This window comes from Cupressus sempervirens, chromosome 6, assembly GCF_028749045.1.
Source record: "Cupressus sempervirens isolate cs-2001-9-10 chromosome 6, ASM2874904v1, whole genome shotgun sequence".
Taxonomy (NCBI): domain Eukaryota; kingdom Viridiplantae; phylum Streptophyta; class Pinopsida; order Cupressales; family Cupressaceae; genus Cupressus; species Cupressus sempervirens.
The window spans coordinates 201,614,339-201,633,371 of NC_143123.1; the positions used below are offsets into that span (position 1 = coordinate 201,614,339).

Below are 19,033 nucleotides of genomic sequence, written 5' to 3' on the forward strand. Positions count from 1 at the left end.
CATGCCAAGGTACACCAGCTATGGCCCTCATGATCTCATTCTTCAACTCCATCTTAGATCTGAAATTTGTTTTGACCTTCTCTAAGATCCTTGCTTCCACAGCATCACAGAGATCTTCAATCACCCTAGGGTCCAATCTTCTTGAAGGCATCTTTCAAGCTCTTCGCAAACCCTTTGTAACAAATCTCCAACCAAATCAAACCTTCGCTCTGATAATCTTTACCCCAGGTCCTAGTGCAAACTACCTCAACTTCGGTGATCTGTCTACATGCTCTAGGAAACTTGCTCTAATACCACTTGATACAATGCAAGGTAGGAGAATCCCCAAAGGAGATGTCCTAGCCCCAAGTAAATAACCACACAATGGAAGAATAACAATAATGTAGAGATTTAGATCCAAAATAATGTCAATTCTCATTATATAATCATAAGATTTACATCCAAGATGCTTGGCTATAAGGCCTTCCAAGTTATGGCCAAATACATAAGCAAATACAGCAACAACTTTGCAAGATCTCGCAAGATCCAAACCCTAGGTAGACCAGATCCACAATCTGGTAGAAACCCCAAGAAGAATCTAAACTTGTGCTCACAAGTCACCAAGAAACCTTCTTGTTTCCCAAGTCGAAGCTACTAGCTCTACTAACAAACTTCGCTCCTCTTAGCTACTCCTCTCTAGCTAACTTCCTCCATGATGAATGACAATGATTCAAGACTCCACAAGACCCTCTACTTATACCCAACTAAGCCACAAGTCGGCCTAGCAAGTTACAAATTAAATAAACCCATATATTAAATACCAAATTAAGCCTCAAGTCGGCCTACAAGAGATATTAGATACCAGATGTCTTAAAAGGCTTACAACACCCATTAAATATACCTATGACATATAACCAAGACCCAAATAGGTCCACACAAACTCCCACGATCACTCCACATCACGATCACATGCTATGTGCATTAAATGCACCAAGTTAGCCAAGCGAATTCGCAAGAACTCCATCCTGCAAGCCACACCGTCGAGCATCAGCAAAAACCACAAGCATCGTTGAGCTCTCACAAGCATTGCCAAGTTCCCAGGTGATGAACAACCAACACATGCCAAGCACTGCAGTGAATGTCGAGCAACATAGCGACCAAGCTCCTTGGCCAACAATACCCTCAGTAACGATCGAGCACCACTCCTTTGGTTACCGAGTCCTCAACTCCAAATCCCCCTCAAACATGCAGGATTAATAACTACCCTAGGATGCTCCTGCATCACATGTTCTAATTTCATTCAGTTGATATGATATATGTCATGAGGCCGCAACTTCTCTAAAAACTGCCTTATTGTGCCATTGACAATATGGCCTGCAAAATGTAATTTTTGTGCTGCAGCTTCAATTAAGAAATTTGTGCTTGTTAGAAAGACTTTTGTGTTTCTGATTATTTTGTGTTTAAAGAAACAACAAAGATAGCAATAAGTTAATTTAGTAATACCACTCAATCAGAGAGGAAAGTAGATATTTTCATTTAGCCAACCATTTATTATCTCTTTTTCCTATTCTTGATCCTTAGAACTCTTATATGTGTATCTATGTCTATCATCTCTCTCTTCAATACATACTTTTTATTTTATTGATAACCACTTTCCAGGAACTAACAAGATTATATAATCCAACTTATCACATTTTGCATACAAATCTTCCATTCAGCCTCTTGAAAGAACTCAAAATTCATTCGAGTAGAACATGTCATTTAGATCTCCTTTGAAGTACCTTAAGATATTTAGTAAATTTATTCAAATTATTCCCCACTAGTTAAATTTGGAAATATTTTCCCTATTGATGGAGCTTGCAAGGTCGATCTTCCTAGCAATCAACATAGTGGAGTAGTCTAGAAGGTACCTGACATGCGTTTAGTAAAGGTCAACTTTGATGGGGTATCAAAAGGTAACACAAGTCTGAGTGGTGCAGGTTGTGTGGTGAGAGACCATAATGGTGTTATTCTTAGTGAGAAATCAGATTTGTTAAGTGTAACGACAAATAAACTTGCCAAATTTCATATTGTCCTGTTAGGTGTAAAATGCGGTCTAGAGTTGAAAGCAAATAGCCTACACTTGGAAGCTCACTCCCCTATTATAAAAATGCAATTCAACAAAATGCAACCCCCAATTGGAAACTTAAAAGTTGCTCAAGCCTATATGGGAGATCCCATGTGTATCAAGAGAAAAACATGTTTGGAGATAACCTAGCCAAGTTGGTAGTGGGGTAAATTATCCTTGCCTAGTCCTATTATTTCTTCCCGAGAAGAGATCATAGATTTCTTTCGCTCAAAACAGATAATAGTGATGAAACAAGGGTGTTTTGTTAAATGAGATGGATGTGTGAATCCTCAAACTTGTGTGTGTAATCTATATTTGAGGCCACAAATAGACTAGACAATGTACTATTGTAATTGATTTTGCATTATCCAAATCATTTATGATAGTAACGAAACCAATTGAATAAGTTTTGCAAAAGGGATTGTTGGCCCAAATCATTGGTGACTAGTCTATGTTGCCCAAATCTCTGGCCAAAACATTTTGATAGGAAACTTGCGGTGGTAACTAAGAACAATTGCATCAAAATCTAAAACTCTATCATCCTTAGATACAGGGAGGTATGATACAACGAGGATAAAGGGTGTGATTTTTTTGAGAGTGGAGTGTGTAAAAGGCAATAGGACAAGTTGTAAGTTTTTATTCATTTTATCCACCAATAGGTTATGAGTCAGCATTCTCAAAGTTTAGGAGAAAGTGCAAGAGTCACAGCCATGGCCTCGCCCTTGCAAATGGTAAGTAGGAGAAGTCAAATCTCTTCTTGGGAAAAGTGCTAAAGAAGCATCTGAATTGCATTTTAAAAACAAATCATGGTCTTATCATACATTTTGTTAAGGTGATTCTCAAAGATGAGTTTTATTAAGATGGATCGTAGATGTAAAGTCAATGCAGATGTCTCTTGCATGCTTAATTATTATGCATTGGGGAATCAAAGGCCACAAAAAAGACTATGCGCCAGAAACTAAAGTGGAGATGCCACTTGGGAGAGCTGGAAGATAATGCTAGAAAATGTATAAACTGAAATAAAGAGGTGCTATTGCCAAAGGATTATTATTTTCTTCAGCAATGGGGCAGAGGGGAGTTCCCTCTAATTCATTCTCCAAAGCCTTCTCTTCTCCCTCATAGGAAACTAGTGGTTTAGTGTCGTATGGCTGCAGAATTACTTGAAGTCTAAAGGGCTAGTGAGTGATGAAGAGGAGGATGAAGAATGTGGCATGGGCATTAGTGAATAAGACATGGGCTCTGAAAGTGCAGATTTTGAAGTGCCTGAATTAGTGGCACATGCTAAATGTGGATTGGATTGCCTAGTGAAAACTATTAGAACAAATGTCTCCTTCAGTTAGTTTATATTTTAGTGGTCACTCTAGATGTCGTTAATATCTTGTAAATATGTTCTTTCTATTCCTCGAATGTTTCTTTTTAGAAACATCTTATTTGTACATTCTAGAAGAACTTTTCATTCTTTGTTAATAATCATCCCATTATTCTATCATGTGGCTTGTGTAATATGGTATCAAAGCTAAGTTTTTAATTATTTTTGAAAAAAATTATAATTTCATTTCGAAATTATCTGAGCACTAAATATTTTCAAAATTATTTTTCTGTGGGATCTTCAAATTTCTTTTTGAGAAATTTGTTTTGTTTTAGGGTTTTCACAACTGCAAATCTGTCAAATTTGTTTTATCAACATCCCTATAGGGTTTCAGTTGCTTTTTTTTTGCAGAAAAATAAAGGGTATTCCTTCAATTGCTGACTCGTTTTCAGAGTTCAACGCTTTCTGTGCTCATTTTTCTCAAACCTGTGACATTTTCTTCTATACATTTGCTCGTTTTTTTGGCTTGGCATCTTTTTTGGGATCCTTTTGTTATTCTTTTGCAGTTTCAAGCAACAATCCACCATTTTTTGAACATTTCTTCAATCGACTATAGTTTCTTTCGAAACACTTGTTTTATGTGCTGGTTTCAAAAAAAAATCTCAATTTCATGATGGGTTTTCTGAGAGCAAGACTGGGTCATTATTAGATTTTTTTTGGGTACCTCGATTTCCATGGCTCAAATTCTAGTTGTCAGAATTTTATTCTAATTTCATATTCTTTCTAGTTTTTTAAATCTCATCTAGACCTTCATCGGATTTTCTAGGTCAGCCAGAAAGTTTTCTTGAAATCTATGCCAGTCATACAGCATCATTTTTTGAAGAATATACCTACATTGCCTCTAATTTTTGCATTGGGATTTGCATTTTTTAATATGTGCTATTGGCTCTTCTTTAGTTATCATTTTTTGTGCATTGGGAAACATGCAAGATGGCGTTATTGACCAACTTAATGTTGGAGGGAAATCAAAGATTTAAGGATAAGAATTATAAAACTTGGAAGCAGCACATGCTGACAATCATTGAATATCATCACCTTGAGACAATTGTTTTGGGCACATAGACTCGTCCTACTACAAAACAGACAAATGTAGACAAGTTTGACTATTGAAATCGAGAAGCAATCATGCTTCTCAAGCTCTCTGTCATAGATGATCAGCCACCTTAGATTCCCTCTGACAAGTCTGTAACAGACATCTGGTAGCATCTGAAGGAGTTGCATGAGGATGAGACTTCCAACAAGAATCAAGCATTCTTTATGAAGAACTAGTTGTTCTCTATCAGAATGAATGAACACGTGCTTACAGGAACATATCACGAAGATTAAAGACATTCAAGATCAACTTGAAGCTATTGGTCAGAAAATGGAGGAAGAAGATATGGTCATCACCTTGAAGAATCTACCTAAATCTTATTAGAACTTTATAGAGACCACCAACATTACTTCCACTAATGTTGATCTAAAATTTCCAAAGTTGTGCACCAAACTTCTGCAACAGGATCGTTGGAAACAATAGTTTGGTAGCAGTGCCACCTCGTCCTCCTCAGAGAAAGCCTTTGCAGCCAAATCCTTTCAACAAGATGAAGGCAACTCTCAGCCTTCTCAACCTTTCCAGCAGCAACCTCCTACTCAGTCCTCGGATGGTTCGAAGAAAAAAGTTGTGCAGTGCAATTACTGTCACAAGTTTGGCCATTTGAAATTCGAGCATCAGAAACGTTTGGCTGCCAATGCTAAGCAAAGTGCTTCACAGCCAACAGCACAAGCTGCAGAGCATACTGACCAAAGCAAGTCTGCCTTTTACACCTTCTGATATTCTGGTTTAGTTAATCGATTGACCATTAAGGGAGTGTATTAGAATAAATCTCTCCTTCAGTTAGTTTCTATATTAATGGCCACTCTAGATTTTTGATTACCTTGTGAATAAGTTCTTTCTATTTCACGACAGTTTATTTTTAGAAACAACTTGTTTGTACACTCTATAAGAACGTTTCCCTTATTTGTTAATAATCAATCTCTGACAGGGGCACAGTCAGGCAAGTGAGCTCCAGTGTTCTGTCATTCCTTGCTTTTTATATATAATAGTTATATCAATAGCATATTGCTACTGCTCATAGCTAACTGGTATAGACGTTGTGGTTTTCTTCGGTCTTCAATTTCCTCTCACAGACTTTTTGTGGGTTTATTTAACAGGTTGACCGTCTGGGTTGGTTGTAGTGGGATGGATTGGTTATTGTATAGGATGGAAATGCAAACAGAATTATGCACTTGTGTGATACTTTTCTATTATCAATACAAAGGGTGCAACGTCTAGCTACTATTTACCGATTAAAAGAATGGAAATATTTGGAGGAATACGCCTGATTATAGTGCCATTTGTGTATGCAGAGGGAAAATCTGAAGTTTTCCATTCATAGGACAGTTAATTGTTTCTGCCAATGGGTACAATCTCAGAGACAATGAATTGGTTTGGCCTCGGGTGACCTGTCCATATCCACTGTAAGAGAATTTATCCATATGCAATTAGAACGTCAAGGATCCAAATAAACATGGGCAGGTGTTTTTCCCCGATCCTCGCCAGCCCAAAACGAATCTAATCATCTATATACCATCTCATTGACTGGATTGAAAATGAGTCTCAAAGATTTCCAGTTTACTCAAGCTTACCAGAAAGAATGTATAAAGTTCTAAACACTAATCAGAGGAAAGGATTAATGAATTGTTAACCATTTGAACTTATCTGCAAACTGGACCTACGGAGTGCTCACTACCAAGTTATTAGAGACTAGAAGTGATACTGATCAGAACTCAAACTTCTGATAGGGATCTGATCAACCTACACTCATGAAACAGGGATGCCAGAAATCAATGGATTAAATAGCATCGATCCACAAATTTATAAAATTAATTTTCTCTATTCTTCATTGAAAGTAAATATTTAAAAAATGAAGTGAAGATAACCTGAGCCATTTCATGATGGAATGGAATTTTTTGATCCGGAGGAGATTCATTTGCAGTGAAAACTCTTCCAGTAACATTTGTTCTGGGAGCAGCTCCCCCAACATAAGGCAATTCCTCATACCCAAATGCTTCTACCACGTGATTGAAGTCCGCAGGTGAGTGGATTGGAAAACCTCTGAGTAAGAGAGACCCACTTGAATGGAGAAGAGAATCCAGCCACGTTTTATGTCTTCTTATGGCCTCACCCACCTGAGCAGCTGAGGAGAAGGATTGAGACCGAGCAGGAAGCAGCACCTTTGGGAATTGATGACCTTCAACTAACTTCTCTTGTGCTATTCGGCTCTCCTCAAAATCTAACTTGGTTTCTGGTTGGCCTCCCATGTTCACTAGCAGTTCTGAAACACAATCTCTTCGACATGCAAAAATCACGCTCTTTCGGAAGAAATTAATTATTTAAAGAATAACTCAAAAGGATATTCTAAAAAGGGGCTAGATACGATGCATTTTGGACTGGCTTTTATTTTGAGGTGTTCTAGCAGTAGTGAATATCAGGAGGGTTTTGGACAGTTTTAATCGAAAACTATTTGTATATATCAGGTTTCAAAAGATGGCCAAGTACAATGTATAATGTATTGTTAGTTCTTGCAGGATACTATAGCCTTCTTATGGATGATTTTAGGGTTCATTTCGCTGCGGGAATAGGAATAGGAGAATAGGAAATGATTTTAGGGTTCATTTCGCTGCGGGAATAGGAATAGGAGAATAGGAAATGATTTTAGGGTTCATTTCGCTGCGGGAATAGAAATAGGAGAATAGGAATAGTTATTCTATAGAAAATGAGGATACATATTCCTATTCTCTTTTGGTTCAGCCAGAATTTGATAGGGAATTCATAGATCCAAAAATTTGTGTTTTCTAAAATAAATAAAACTAGAATAGGAATACTTATTCGAATTCCACCTATTTAGGTGGAATTGCAAAATCTCATTTTTGGGCCAAAATTGGAATACATATTCTTATTTTATTTTGTATTCCAATTCTGATTTAGTGCATCCAAACGAAGATTTCAAAATTTTAAAAATTTACTATGCCTATTCCACTTGTTTTCGGCTGCCAAATGGGCCCTTACAGAGTTTAGTTTCATCCAATAAGAAAATTTTATTTTTTGTAAATTGTACTGTTTGTAATATATGGCTTTAAAATAAAACATATTTTTTAATTTTTATAAAATTTAAGATTTTAGTTTCATCGAATGGAAAACTTTTATTTTTGCAAATTGTACTATTTATCATATGGCTTTAAAATAAAACATACTTTTTGATTTTTATAAAATTTAAAATTTCTTAATTCTAATTGGGTGGTGTTAGCTACAGTAGGGTTCCCTTGTTTTCTTGTATTGATTTTTTTTTGTTTTTTTGTTTACTATTTGTTATGACTATTATAAATTTGAATTATTGTATGGTTTTTAATGCAGCTGATTTAGAACAATATGCACAGTCTTTTCCATACAATAATTGTTGTATGCGAGCTACCTTTTTAATGCTTTGGTTGTTTTTTCCTCATTTGTCTTATCAATTGCTATGTCTCGATGAAAATTGCAAATGAAAAATCTTTCCAAAATCTACTGTATTATGATCTAGATTTATAATTTACACTGTATCTTTCCAAAATCTACCATATCCTAATCTGAATTTATAACTTTCGTTGTGTTGTTGTCAAGGACAAGACACTTTAGGAAGAAATTGTGGTTTGAATTCTTCTACTTGTCTTTTACTTATCATGTTAGGGAGTGTTTATCGTTGTCTGTCGATTGCATTGAATTGTTATGTTGAAATCTTCTCAAGGACAATTTCTATTTATTAGTTCTTTTTTTCGAAGGTAGTGGGAAAATTGCAAACTTGTTTCTTTGTGCTTGTGAGATTTCATCATACTATGTTTGTTGATCTTATTGATCTATAGGTATTTCATTCTTCTTTTTTTTACATTGTTAATTTTTTTAATGTTTAAATTCACCTATTGTGTTTCGTAGAAAATTGTTTTTGCTAATTGTTTGTGTGGTTTCTTCCCTGATTTTTAGTGTTGTTGCAACGAGGAAGCCCAAAATTGTTATGATCTATTTTGATAAGTTTTTAAATTTTTGTGCATTTTACCTTCACGATTTCTCTCTTGTGTTTAAATTATCTTATGATGACTCTTTGACACACCTTTGCACTTTTTTAAAAATAATCTGTAATACTTTATTTTTTCCATGAATTTAACTTATGAATTTGTTACTTCTTTAAGTGCTTCATTTTGTATGTGACTTTTCTAAATATTCCAATTAGCTCCTTTTTTATAGTCCATTTTTCAGAAGATCGCTTTTGTGCAACTGCTCGAAAGTTTGGCTTTTTTTATAAAGAAACAAGAGTTTGCTTGCACATGGAATATCTTTCCTTCATTTATCTAACCAGGACTTTCATTTAGGAAAGTATATATATTTATGGATGCATAGTAGAATGCTTGTGTGAGGCTAATAGAAATAGATTTTTATTTGTGTCCAAAAAGACAGCCTTCTGTACATATAGTTTGAAGAATAACAATGTCCGCTTAAATAAACACACGTTTCATGATTGATTTTTTATCCCAAAGCGTAGCCTACAATAGAAGATTGATTAATTAATTTGATTGCATAACCAAAAATTTAACGCAGCCTACAATAGAAAATTGATTAGTCAATTTGATTGCATAACCAAAAAATTAACCCAAATGATAAGGAGTCAGATCTAAGCATTACCTCTAAAGCTGCCCAAATAACAGCTATGTTAGTGGATCCACTAGCACGTCGGGTTCATTTATCCTTTTATTGAGGGTCTCAATCTAGCGCAAAATATTTCCTTCTTCCTCTACTTTAGATCAAGCCTCTTTGATTGCCTTCACTAGGTCTAAAGACTCCTTTGACTATCCCCATCTGCCCTAGGAGCCCATAGCGAGCTCCCGTCCTATTGTCTTTAACTGCTCCAGCTTGACTAGTAACCCTAATAACTCTAATTTTCCCTTCTAGCTTGAAGAATGCTCTAAAATCAACCACAACAGAATCCAAATCTGCACTAATTCATCGTAACTAGAACATTATTTATTCCTAGTTCAAAAACATTGCCAAATTAAATCCTCAACGGAGCCCTCTGATGCTACAAATTTATTTTTCAATTATTTAGAAATCCTGAATTGATTCTCTCTTAACGTACCTTGCAGAAACCCTATATGATGCCAATTTGCAAGCATCTAGTTTTGTTGATTCCAATGTTGTGATTGAAAATTATACATATAAATTGATCTAATCTAGTCTTCTCTAGTTCTGTTATATCTGGCTTGGTTCCTAGAGGATTTTGTTTGAATGGGAGGTAGCTAACAAGAACAATACTGAAACGAATTCTCCTCCAAATGGATTTTGCTCAATGAATTGAGAGGACACATGGGCTAAGTTTCCCTAGGGCATTGTTTGATGCTCACCAATGACGAGTTATTGTAGGATGTTTGCACAAAGTTTGGGGACTAACAAAATTGTTGTTTATTGATTTTTCCCTCACACATATGTATATGTTTGCAAATTTTGGTATTTGTTTATGATTTGTCTCAAAGTGAAGTGTTATTTATTAGAGGTGGCAAGTGGTAAAAAGGTCATGTAGCATGTTAATGAGACATTAAAGGTTTTGTGCACAATTGTGGACGCAAAGCTAGGGCATGTGGGCATTTTAACCACAAACAAAAATTAAAGGCATGTGGAACCATGTCTGTCATTTTCAGGCCAACTAGCAAATAATCAACACTTTAAATGGCAACATTTATTTTGTTGAGCACTTAACATAGCTAAGGTCTGAGCCCCAATACTTAGGGAGTACATTTATGTTACATCTCAATTTTTGACCTAATTTGAAATATAGTCGTTGAGGTTCACATGAAGTCGGTTGGCAGTTTAAATTGCTATAATCTGGCGAGATGGTAAGATAGTTAGTTGTTATGATTTTAAGTGAAGATAACATGCTAGTTGATCGTTAATCACAAATTCATGGAATTGAGAAGATGGTTAACAATTGTGGTTATTTATAATTAAATAATTTTTAATGATAATATAATTTAACTTTGGAGAATTTCCTTGTAGGAAGCATGTTGAAGGGGTGGAAGCATTGTCAGAAAAGAATTAGGTAGGAGCATCATCATCACTAAGCAAATGGGTTGAGGACCTAGCAACTCAAAAAAAAAGATACATCTGTGGGACCCGCATGAGCTATTTAAATAAATAACTTAATCAAAATAATTGAATTATAAAATGTACCTCAAAAGAAGTTAAATTGCCAATAGTGGCATATTATGATGGTTAAGTTGTTGTGTTGTTATCCTTGCCATCAAGGTTCAAATATCATGGGGATGAGGTCCCCCGTTTGTGGCCTCACTGGTTCATAGCTCTAGGTCAAAGCGTTTACCCCTCTTTGAAAAGAAAAGAAGTTAAATAATCTTTCATCATATTATATGTCTATATACGTGCATATAGATATAAAAATAATTTGGCACCATTATATTTTAATAATTTAATATAAAGTGATGTTTGCATGCACATATATAAATATAAGATCATAATAATATTTGAATTATAATAACATTCAAATTATTGTGGAAATTGACATTCCTGCCCATCCGAACCCCCGGCCCCAAATGCTTCCCCTTAGGATTATGGGTCCCAGAGCCCCTACTCCACAACCTTCACCTAATGGGTCCCTGGTGAATCCCTCCCCCATGAGGAAAAGAGGGAAGCAGGATAAATGGAAGGAGAAGGAGGTGGTGGAGTCAGAGGATAAGGGGAGAGGGGGTAGGAGGAGGTCAGGGAGGTTAGCAAATCTAATGCTAAGAGGAAGTTGAAGAAGGGAGCCTCGCAGGAGGAGGAGTTGGATTCAGAGGATTTGGGTTGCCCCAAATGGAGGAGGAAAGAAAAAGCAATTAACTTTGGGGAGGAGGAGGCTTCGAACTCCTCTAGGTCAAATTCAAGTGATGGAAAGGAGAATAAGGATGTGTTGCATGTTTTTTTGATAGTTGATTTGGGGTGTGTGGAGCTAACAAAGGTTTAGTTCCCTAATACAGTGGACAAGATGCCTTCCCCCATAACGATTTCCTCACCTGTTAAGGTTGTTTCTAAAAATGCTACTAACCCCCTATTTGTGAAGGATACTACAAAGACTAGTACTAATGGCCATCTGGGTGGTTTGCATAAGGCTGGTAATGAGGCGTTGGGAGAGAATTCATGCGCTAGAGGAGAGAATGCACCTACTGACCAAGTTCACGGTAAAAGTGACACATGCGGTTGTTACCACTCTATGCCTGCTCAAGGATGCTAAAGGGGACCTATCTAAAGAGGACTCTAAGATGTTATTTGACTTCCTAGCAGAAGACTAGGTGAACATCCTCTTGGGGAGTAAAGAGGCCAAGAAATCTTAAGGGCTCCCTCCTTTTTCTTTTTAATGTTGTTAATCTGCTGGTTATCAGACTTATTAGTTTGCAAGGTTGTTATGCCTTTGTTAATATTTTTCTTTAGTCTCTTAAGTTTGATAACAAGCATTTTGTTTAAGCCTATTGATACTCTCTTAATTATGGTTGCGAACTTTGTTTTGTTTCTAGTAGCAATAGGGGTTAGTTTAGCTTTGATGGTTTTCCACTAGTAGTTGACCAGTTTTTCTACTGTCGGCTAGCCCCCTTGTTTTGCCTGCTATTAATTCAAAAACATTCAAATTATTGTAATATTCAAACTATAAACTTCCAGTTCTATTCTTTCCATTTTAATATTCTTTCTTTTAATCGATTAACACTTGGCATGATAAATCAATTTAATATTTGGCAATTCGAATTGTCTTATGATCTTCCAACTTTATCTTCCAACCATTTAAATTTTCTTTGTTTTACTCAATTTTTTTATTTGGAATTTTGAATCGGTTATAATTTTTTGAAACTGATGGAAGCCAAAGAGTCTTTTTAAGACCTTTTTATATCTTAAATCGGATGGAGATTAAAAGATGCAAGAAACTCTCATATCCAACTTCTATTGGTTCCTAACACCTAATTTATATAATTTTGCAGACATCCGAGTTTTATATTTTTACATGGTGTCTAAAATTTAGTATTTTCTTGATGTACGACCTTCCATTTGTATTGCCAGGTCTTGGTTTTATTATGACCCCCAGGTGTTATTTTGATTCAAGAGAGGGAGCCATCGTTTAAATCTTTTTCATATACTTGACTTCCTGCCTGTAATGATTTACAACCTTGCCATTCAATACTCTAGCCTTCAGCACATTGATTTCATAGTTTTATTTGTGATGAAATCCTGCAATAATGTTTGTAAAGTTTTGTTAAAGCTAACTGTCGTACAGGTATACTTGTTGAGGATAAAAGCTCCTATTCATTGTGGTGACATCTTCAAGCAAATGGAGGAAAACTGAATCCATTCAATTGACAAATTCTCAAGCAACTTTGAATTCTTATCAGGTCATAGAATTATCATTCCATATTGTTTATTTATTTCTATAGCAACCGACTAGAATCAAGATTATCTTTCTTACCCATGATTTCATTATAAGCTTTTGAATAATCCATGATATCATTAATGAATCTTCTTCTCACTTCATAGTTTTCCTAATTCATCAAAAAAGGAGTCAAATAGTATCTCTCATGGGAGAGTTTTCCAATGCAAGAAACCTAAATTAAAAGTGCAATAACATCAAATTTCTTAGCAGCAATTCTTAGCATTTAACGTGATGATATCTTGTTTGAATCTACAGATTGACTTTTTTTAAAATTTAACCTTGTTCTTGGTAGGTGAAAACCAAGTATCCATAGTATGGATCCATAAACCTTTCAGTCACTGGATATTAGAATTAAACAACCAATTCTGATAGAACATAATCATCTAATCACAGATTGTGATATATGTTAACAGTTGAGAAATCAACCAAAAGAGCAAGTTGTTCTAAGAATTCTGAACGCTTGGGACTTACCCAACTGTGTAGCTAAGGAAATGGGTGATGAGGTGAGAGAAAGGAATTTGCAATAATATGAATCAGTATCAGTTATGACATAACGAGATTTAATATTTTTAAAAAGGAAACATTTAATAGCTCATGCAAGATCTTGTTTAATGTATCTCCTGCTATCAAGTCAAGAGGTGTGGTTATTGCTAGGATGCTCAAAGGATAACTAGATGATCCCTGTCTATTCCAGGTAGGGAGTGCCTTTCTCATTAGAGATTGTGTGGGGATAAAGTTAAGGTCTGAGGTTGGGTGGTTAAGCCCCTGACAATGTCTCACCTCTCCACAAGTTATGGAACGTGCAACAAACAAAGATAAGTTATGCATTCAAACATTTTTCGGAAATAGGTATCATCTCTTTTATATATGAGAAAGTAAAATTAGTTGAGTTATTTCATCATTACAGATATTTTACACCTAGATGCAAGAGATAGATTTATGGATTGTTTTTCATTTATATGAATATTGAATATCAGCATATTTTCTAATCTTGAGTTATTACCATAGTTAAACTAATCGGAAGGAAAGGAATGATACGGTGGTATCTGAAACCCTAATTTGATTCGATGGCATCTAGAACCCTAAATAATATAGTGGTATCAGAAGCCATAATTGAATCAGTGGTATCGGGAACCCTAAATGATATAGTGGTATCAGAAGGCCTAATTGAATCAGTGGTATTGAAAGCCCTAATTGAATCAGTGGTATCGAAAGCCCTAATTGATATAGTGGTATTAGAAGCCCTAAATGATCCAATGGTAATCGATGTCCTAATTGATACAATGGTATGTGATCCCTAATTTTATATAGTGGTATTTAATTGTAATCGTCGTTTAATTTTGATATGGCGATATTGAATGGTATTTGTTATTTGAAATTATTATAGTGGTATATGTGGACTAACTTGGGTGGTTGCAAAAGCATCCCTACAATGATTTCTTGGTTTGAATTCCATGGTATGTGGATTTTATTTTCTATAGCAAATTCATTGATGATGTTTTAAGTTAAGAAATGTTGTTTAACTATTTTTAACAGTAAATCTCTTTCAGATGAACATGACTATTATAACTATCTTCGTATGAAATTGAAATAATAACTATATTTCTTGGAGGTGTTAGTTGTTAAATAAGACCTAGGAAATTAGGATGTTACATATGGTATCAAAGCAATGGGTTCAACGCTGAAACTTTAGGTCCAACACTATTTTTGAGAAACTAAAAATGTAAATGTCGAAAAAGATTTATTTTGCATAACTGGATATTGCAATCAAAACTGGAAAATCACTCAAAATAGCTTGGGAGGGCTAAGCTGATATAAAATGGACAAATGTATAAACTGTAAAATCATAAAGATAAAACAGAATTAAAAAGATGAAATGATTGGCAAGTCAAATGGTGGTGATCGGGTCGTTGAACCCATTGGGAAATCCTTGGCCAAGGTAATTTATAGGCATATGTTGCCAATCATGAGATCATTTTGTTTCTCCATAAATGCCAGTTCTATATGTATAATTAATGGGGCACTCATACCATTGGGTAGCTTGAATGGTTGGACTGATGAACATCCTACGGAAGCCATTCTAATATGTTAGAATGTGGAGGGATAAGCATGGTCCAAAGCTGAGGCTTGCGCAATCCAAAATAGTTTCTATAATCTTGATAAAATATTATCAAAATCCTTGATGATGGCCAAATAATACCTTTTAATTGAGTGTTTCCAGAATTTACTTTATGCAATTAAATTCCTATTCTTATGAAATGGTAGAAATAAATTGTTACCTTTTTTTAATTTGTTTACTTGAATTGAAGGAAAACAAAACTGCGAACCATGATCCTTTCTTGATGTTGATCATTTTGTTCTCTGGTATGGAGTAAACACACTTGCATAATTGAAACTATCAATGCTTGTTTGCAGATGTAAACTTTTGATTGGCATAAGTTATTCCTTTAAATAGTTACACTAACAAGATGGGCATGAAAGCCTAGGTCACACAAATGGAAAAGATAAACTTCTAGATAATACATATGAATGATGAACCACTCAACAAGAATCTTATGAATTGTTTCAGATGCTTATGATCTTGGTTGAATGTATGATGATCTTGCATAGTATATCATGTTTTTACCCTTTGACACACTACTATATATGTATCATACAAATGCGATGTTGATTTTACATGTTGAACTATTGTATATTGTTTTGGATATGAGGCGTATATTCTATCATGAGATGATTACTCTAATGAAATGTCATTGTGATCAAGATGGGCAAGGAGGCCAAGGTTACATAAACAAGAAAAAAACATGGATCTATTAACCTTTTCCAGGTGATCTGTATGTTTGCAAGGATGGTCTACCCATTAATGAGTGCCATATGCCAAATGGTACGTGTAAGTGATTTAAATTATGATCAAGTTATGATCTAGAACCTGCTAGTTGAAGAATTTCAATACTTATCTTACTCTCAGTTATTGAACCTTGAAAATCTCTTAATAAAGATATCAATATGGGATCAAACTAATGATATGGTGAGTGTCTACATGAGCATGACAAGAATATGAAATAGAATCAACTCAATTGATGCTAAGATGACCACAAGTATGGTAAAGTGAACTTAGGTGAGTACCTGTTTAATTTTATGTTACCATGCAAGTATCTTTCTGGAAACTTTGAAGTAAAAATCAATCTTGAGTTTTGATTATGATTTTGATGATCATGATGCTATATATAGATCTTGTATTTGGAATATTCGTTTAGTGATTAATTTGTAGTGATCATCGAGGGCAATGAAACACAAAGGAGAATGGTACTTTACATTCCAATTTTAAAACACTCCTTTTAATGTTCATTACAAGTTCATTGAGGATGATGAACCATAAGGGGAATGGAATGTTACATCCCAATTTTTGACCTAATTTGAACTATAGCCATTGAGGTTCACATGAAGTCAATTGGTATTTTAAATTGCTATAATTTGGCAAGATGGTAAGATAGTTAGTCGTTATGATTTTATGTGAAGATAACATGCTAGTTGATCGTTAATCATGAATTCATAGAATTGAGAAGATGGTTAACCGTTGTGGTTATTTCTAATTAAATAATTTATTATGATAATATAATTTAACTATGGAGAATTTCCTTGTAGGAAGCATGTCAAAGGGGTGGAAGCATTGCCAGAAAAGAATTAGGCAGGAGCATCACCATCACTAAGCAAATGGGTTGAGGACCTAGCAACTCAAAAACATGATACATCTCTGGGACCCACATGAGCTATTTAAATAAATAATTTAATCAAAATAATTGAATTATAAAACATACCTCAAAAGAAGTTAAAATAATCTTTCATCATATTATATGTCTATATACGTGCATATAGATATAAAAATGATTTGGCACCATTTTATTTTAATAATTTAATATAAAGAGATGTTTGCATGCACATATATAAATATAAGATCATAATGATATTTAAATTATAATAACATTCGAATTATTGTAATATTCAAACTATAAACTTCCAATTCTATTCTTTCCATTTTAATATTCTTTTTTTTAATCGATTAACACTTGGCATGATAAATCAATTTAATATTTGGCAATTCAAAAAGTCTTATGATCTTCCAACTTTATCTTCCGACCATTTAAATTTTCTTTTTTTACTCAATTTTATATTTGGAATTTTGAATCGGTTATAATCTTTTGAAACCGACGGAAGCCAAAGAGCTTTTTTAAGACCTTTTTATATCTTGAGTTAGATGGAGATTAGAAGATGCAAGAAACTCTCATATCTTACTTCTATTGTTTCCTGACACTTGATTTATATAATTTTTTAGACATTCGAGTTTTATATTTTTACATGGCGTTTGACATTTAGTATTTTCTTAATGGATGGCCTTCCATTTGTATCTCCAGGTCTTGGTTTTATTGTGACCCCCAAGTGTTATTTTGATTCGAGAGAGGGAGCCATCTTTTAAATCTTTTCCATATACTTGACTTTCTGCCTGTAATGATTTACAACCTTGCCATTCGATACTTTAGCCTTCGGTACATCGATTTCATAGTTTTATTTGTGACGACATCCTGCAATAAGTTTGTAATTTTTTGTTAAAGCTAACTGTCGTATAGGTATACTTGCTGAGGATAAAAGATCATATTCACTTTAGTGACATCTTTAGGCGAATGGAGGAAAACTGAATCCATTCAATTGGCAAATTCTCAAGCAACTTTGAATTCCTATCAGGTCATGGGATTATCATTCCATAGTGTTTATTTATTTCTATAGCAGTCGAGTAGGCTCAAGATTATCTTTCTTACCCATGATTTCATTATAAGCTTGCTGAATAATCCATGATATGATTAATGAATAGTCTTCTTACTTCATAGTTTTCATGATTCATCATAAAAGGAGTCAAATAGTATCTCTCATGGGAGAGTTTTCCAATGTAATAAACCTAAATTAAAAGTACAATAACATCAAATTTCTTAGCAACATTCTCAACATTTAACGTGATGATATCTTGTTTGAATTTACAGATTGACTTTTTTTTTAAATTTAACCTTGTTCTTGGTAAGTGAAAGCCAAGTATCCATAGTATGGATCCATAAATCTTTTAGTCATTGGATATTAGAATTAAACAACCAATTATGATAGAACATTATCATGTAATCACAAATTGTGATATGTTGGAATATATGTTAAAAGTTGGGAAATCAACCAAAAGAGCAGGTTGTGCTGAGAATTATGACCACCTGGGACTCACCCGATTGTGTAGCCAAGGAAATGGGTGATCAAGTGAGAGAAAGGAATCTACAATAATATGAATCAGTATCAGTTATGACATAACAAGATTTAATATTTTTTTAAAGGAAACATTTAATAGCTCATGCAAGATCCTGTTTAATGCATCTCCTGCTGTCAAGTCGAGAGGTGTGGTTAATACCAAGATGCTCAGAAGATGACTAGATGATCCCTGTCTATTCCAGGTAGGGAGGGCCTTTTCTCGTTAGAGATTGTGTGAGGATAAAGTTAAGGTCTAAGGTTGGGTGGTTAAGCCCCTGACAATGTCTCACCTCTCCACAAGTTATCGAACGTGCAACAAACAAAGATAAGTTATGCATTCAAATATTTGTCGGAAATAGGTATCATCTCTTTTATATATGAGAAGGTAAGATTAGTTGAGTTATTTCATCATTACAGATATTTTACACCTAGATGCGAGAGATAGATTTATGGATTGTTTTTCATTTATATGAATATTGAATATGAGCATATTTTCTAATCTTGAGTTATTGCCACATTAAACTAATCAGAAGAAAAGGAATGATATGGTGGTATCTGAAGCCCTAATTTGATTTAGTGGTATCTGGAACCCTAAATGATACAGTGGTATTAGAAGTCTTAATTAAATCAGTGATATCTGGAACCCTAAATGATATAGTGTATCAGAAGCCCTAATCGAATCAGTGGTATCAAAAGCCCTGATTGAATCAATGGTATCGAAAGCCCTAATTGATACAATGGTATCAGAAGCGCTAAATGATCCAATGGTAATCGAAGTCCTAATTGATACAA

The 19,033-nt window shown here is 34.6% G+C and overlaps 1 protein-coding gene across 1 annotated transcript in view; it reads right to left on the reverse strand.

Moving 5' to 3' along the window:
- Positions 1-6,840, reverse strand: part of LOC149551933 (2-oxoglutarate (2OG) and Fe(II)-dependent oxygenase superfamily protein) — a 48,979-nt gene extending 42,139 nt beyond the window's left edge. The window contains exon 1 of the mRNA XM_089787430.1: positions 6,414-6,840. Coding sequence (XP_089643556.1) covers positions 6,414-6,794 — 381 coding nt within the window. The 5' untranslated portion in view covers positions 6,795-6,840. The remainder of the gene's footprint in view (positions 1-6,413) is intronic.
- Between the last annotated feature and the right edge of the window lie 12,193 nt (positions 6,841-19,033).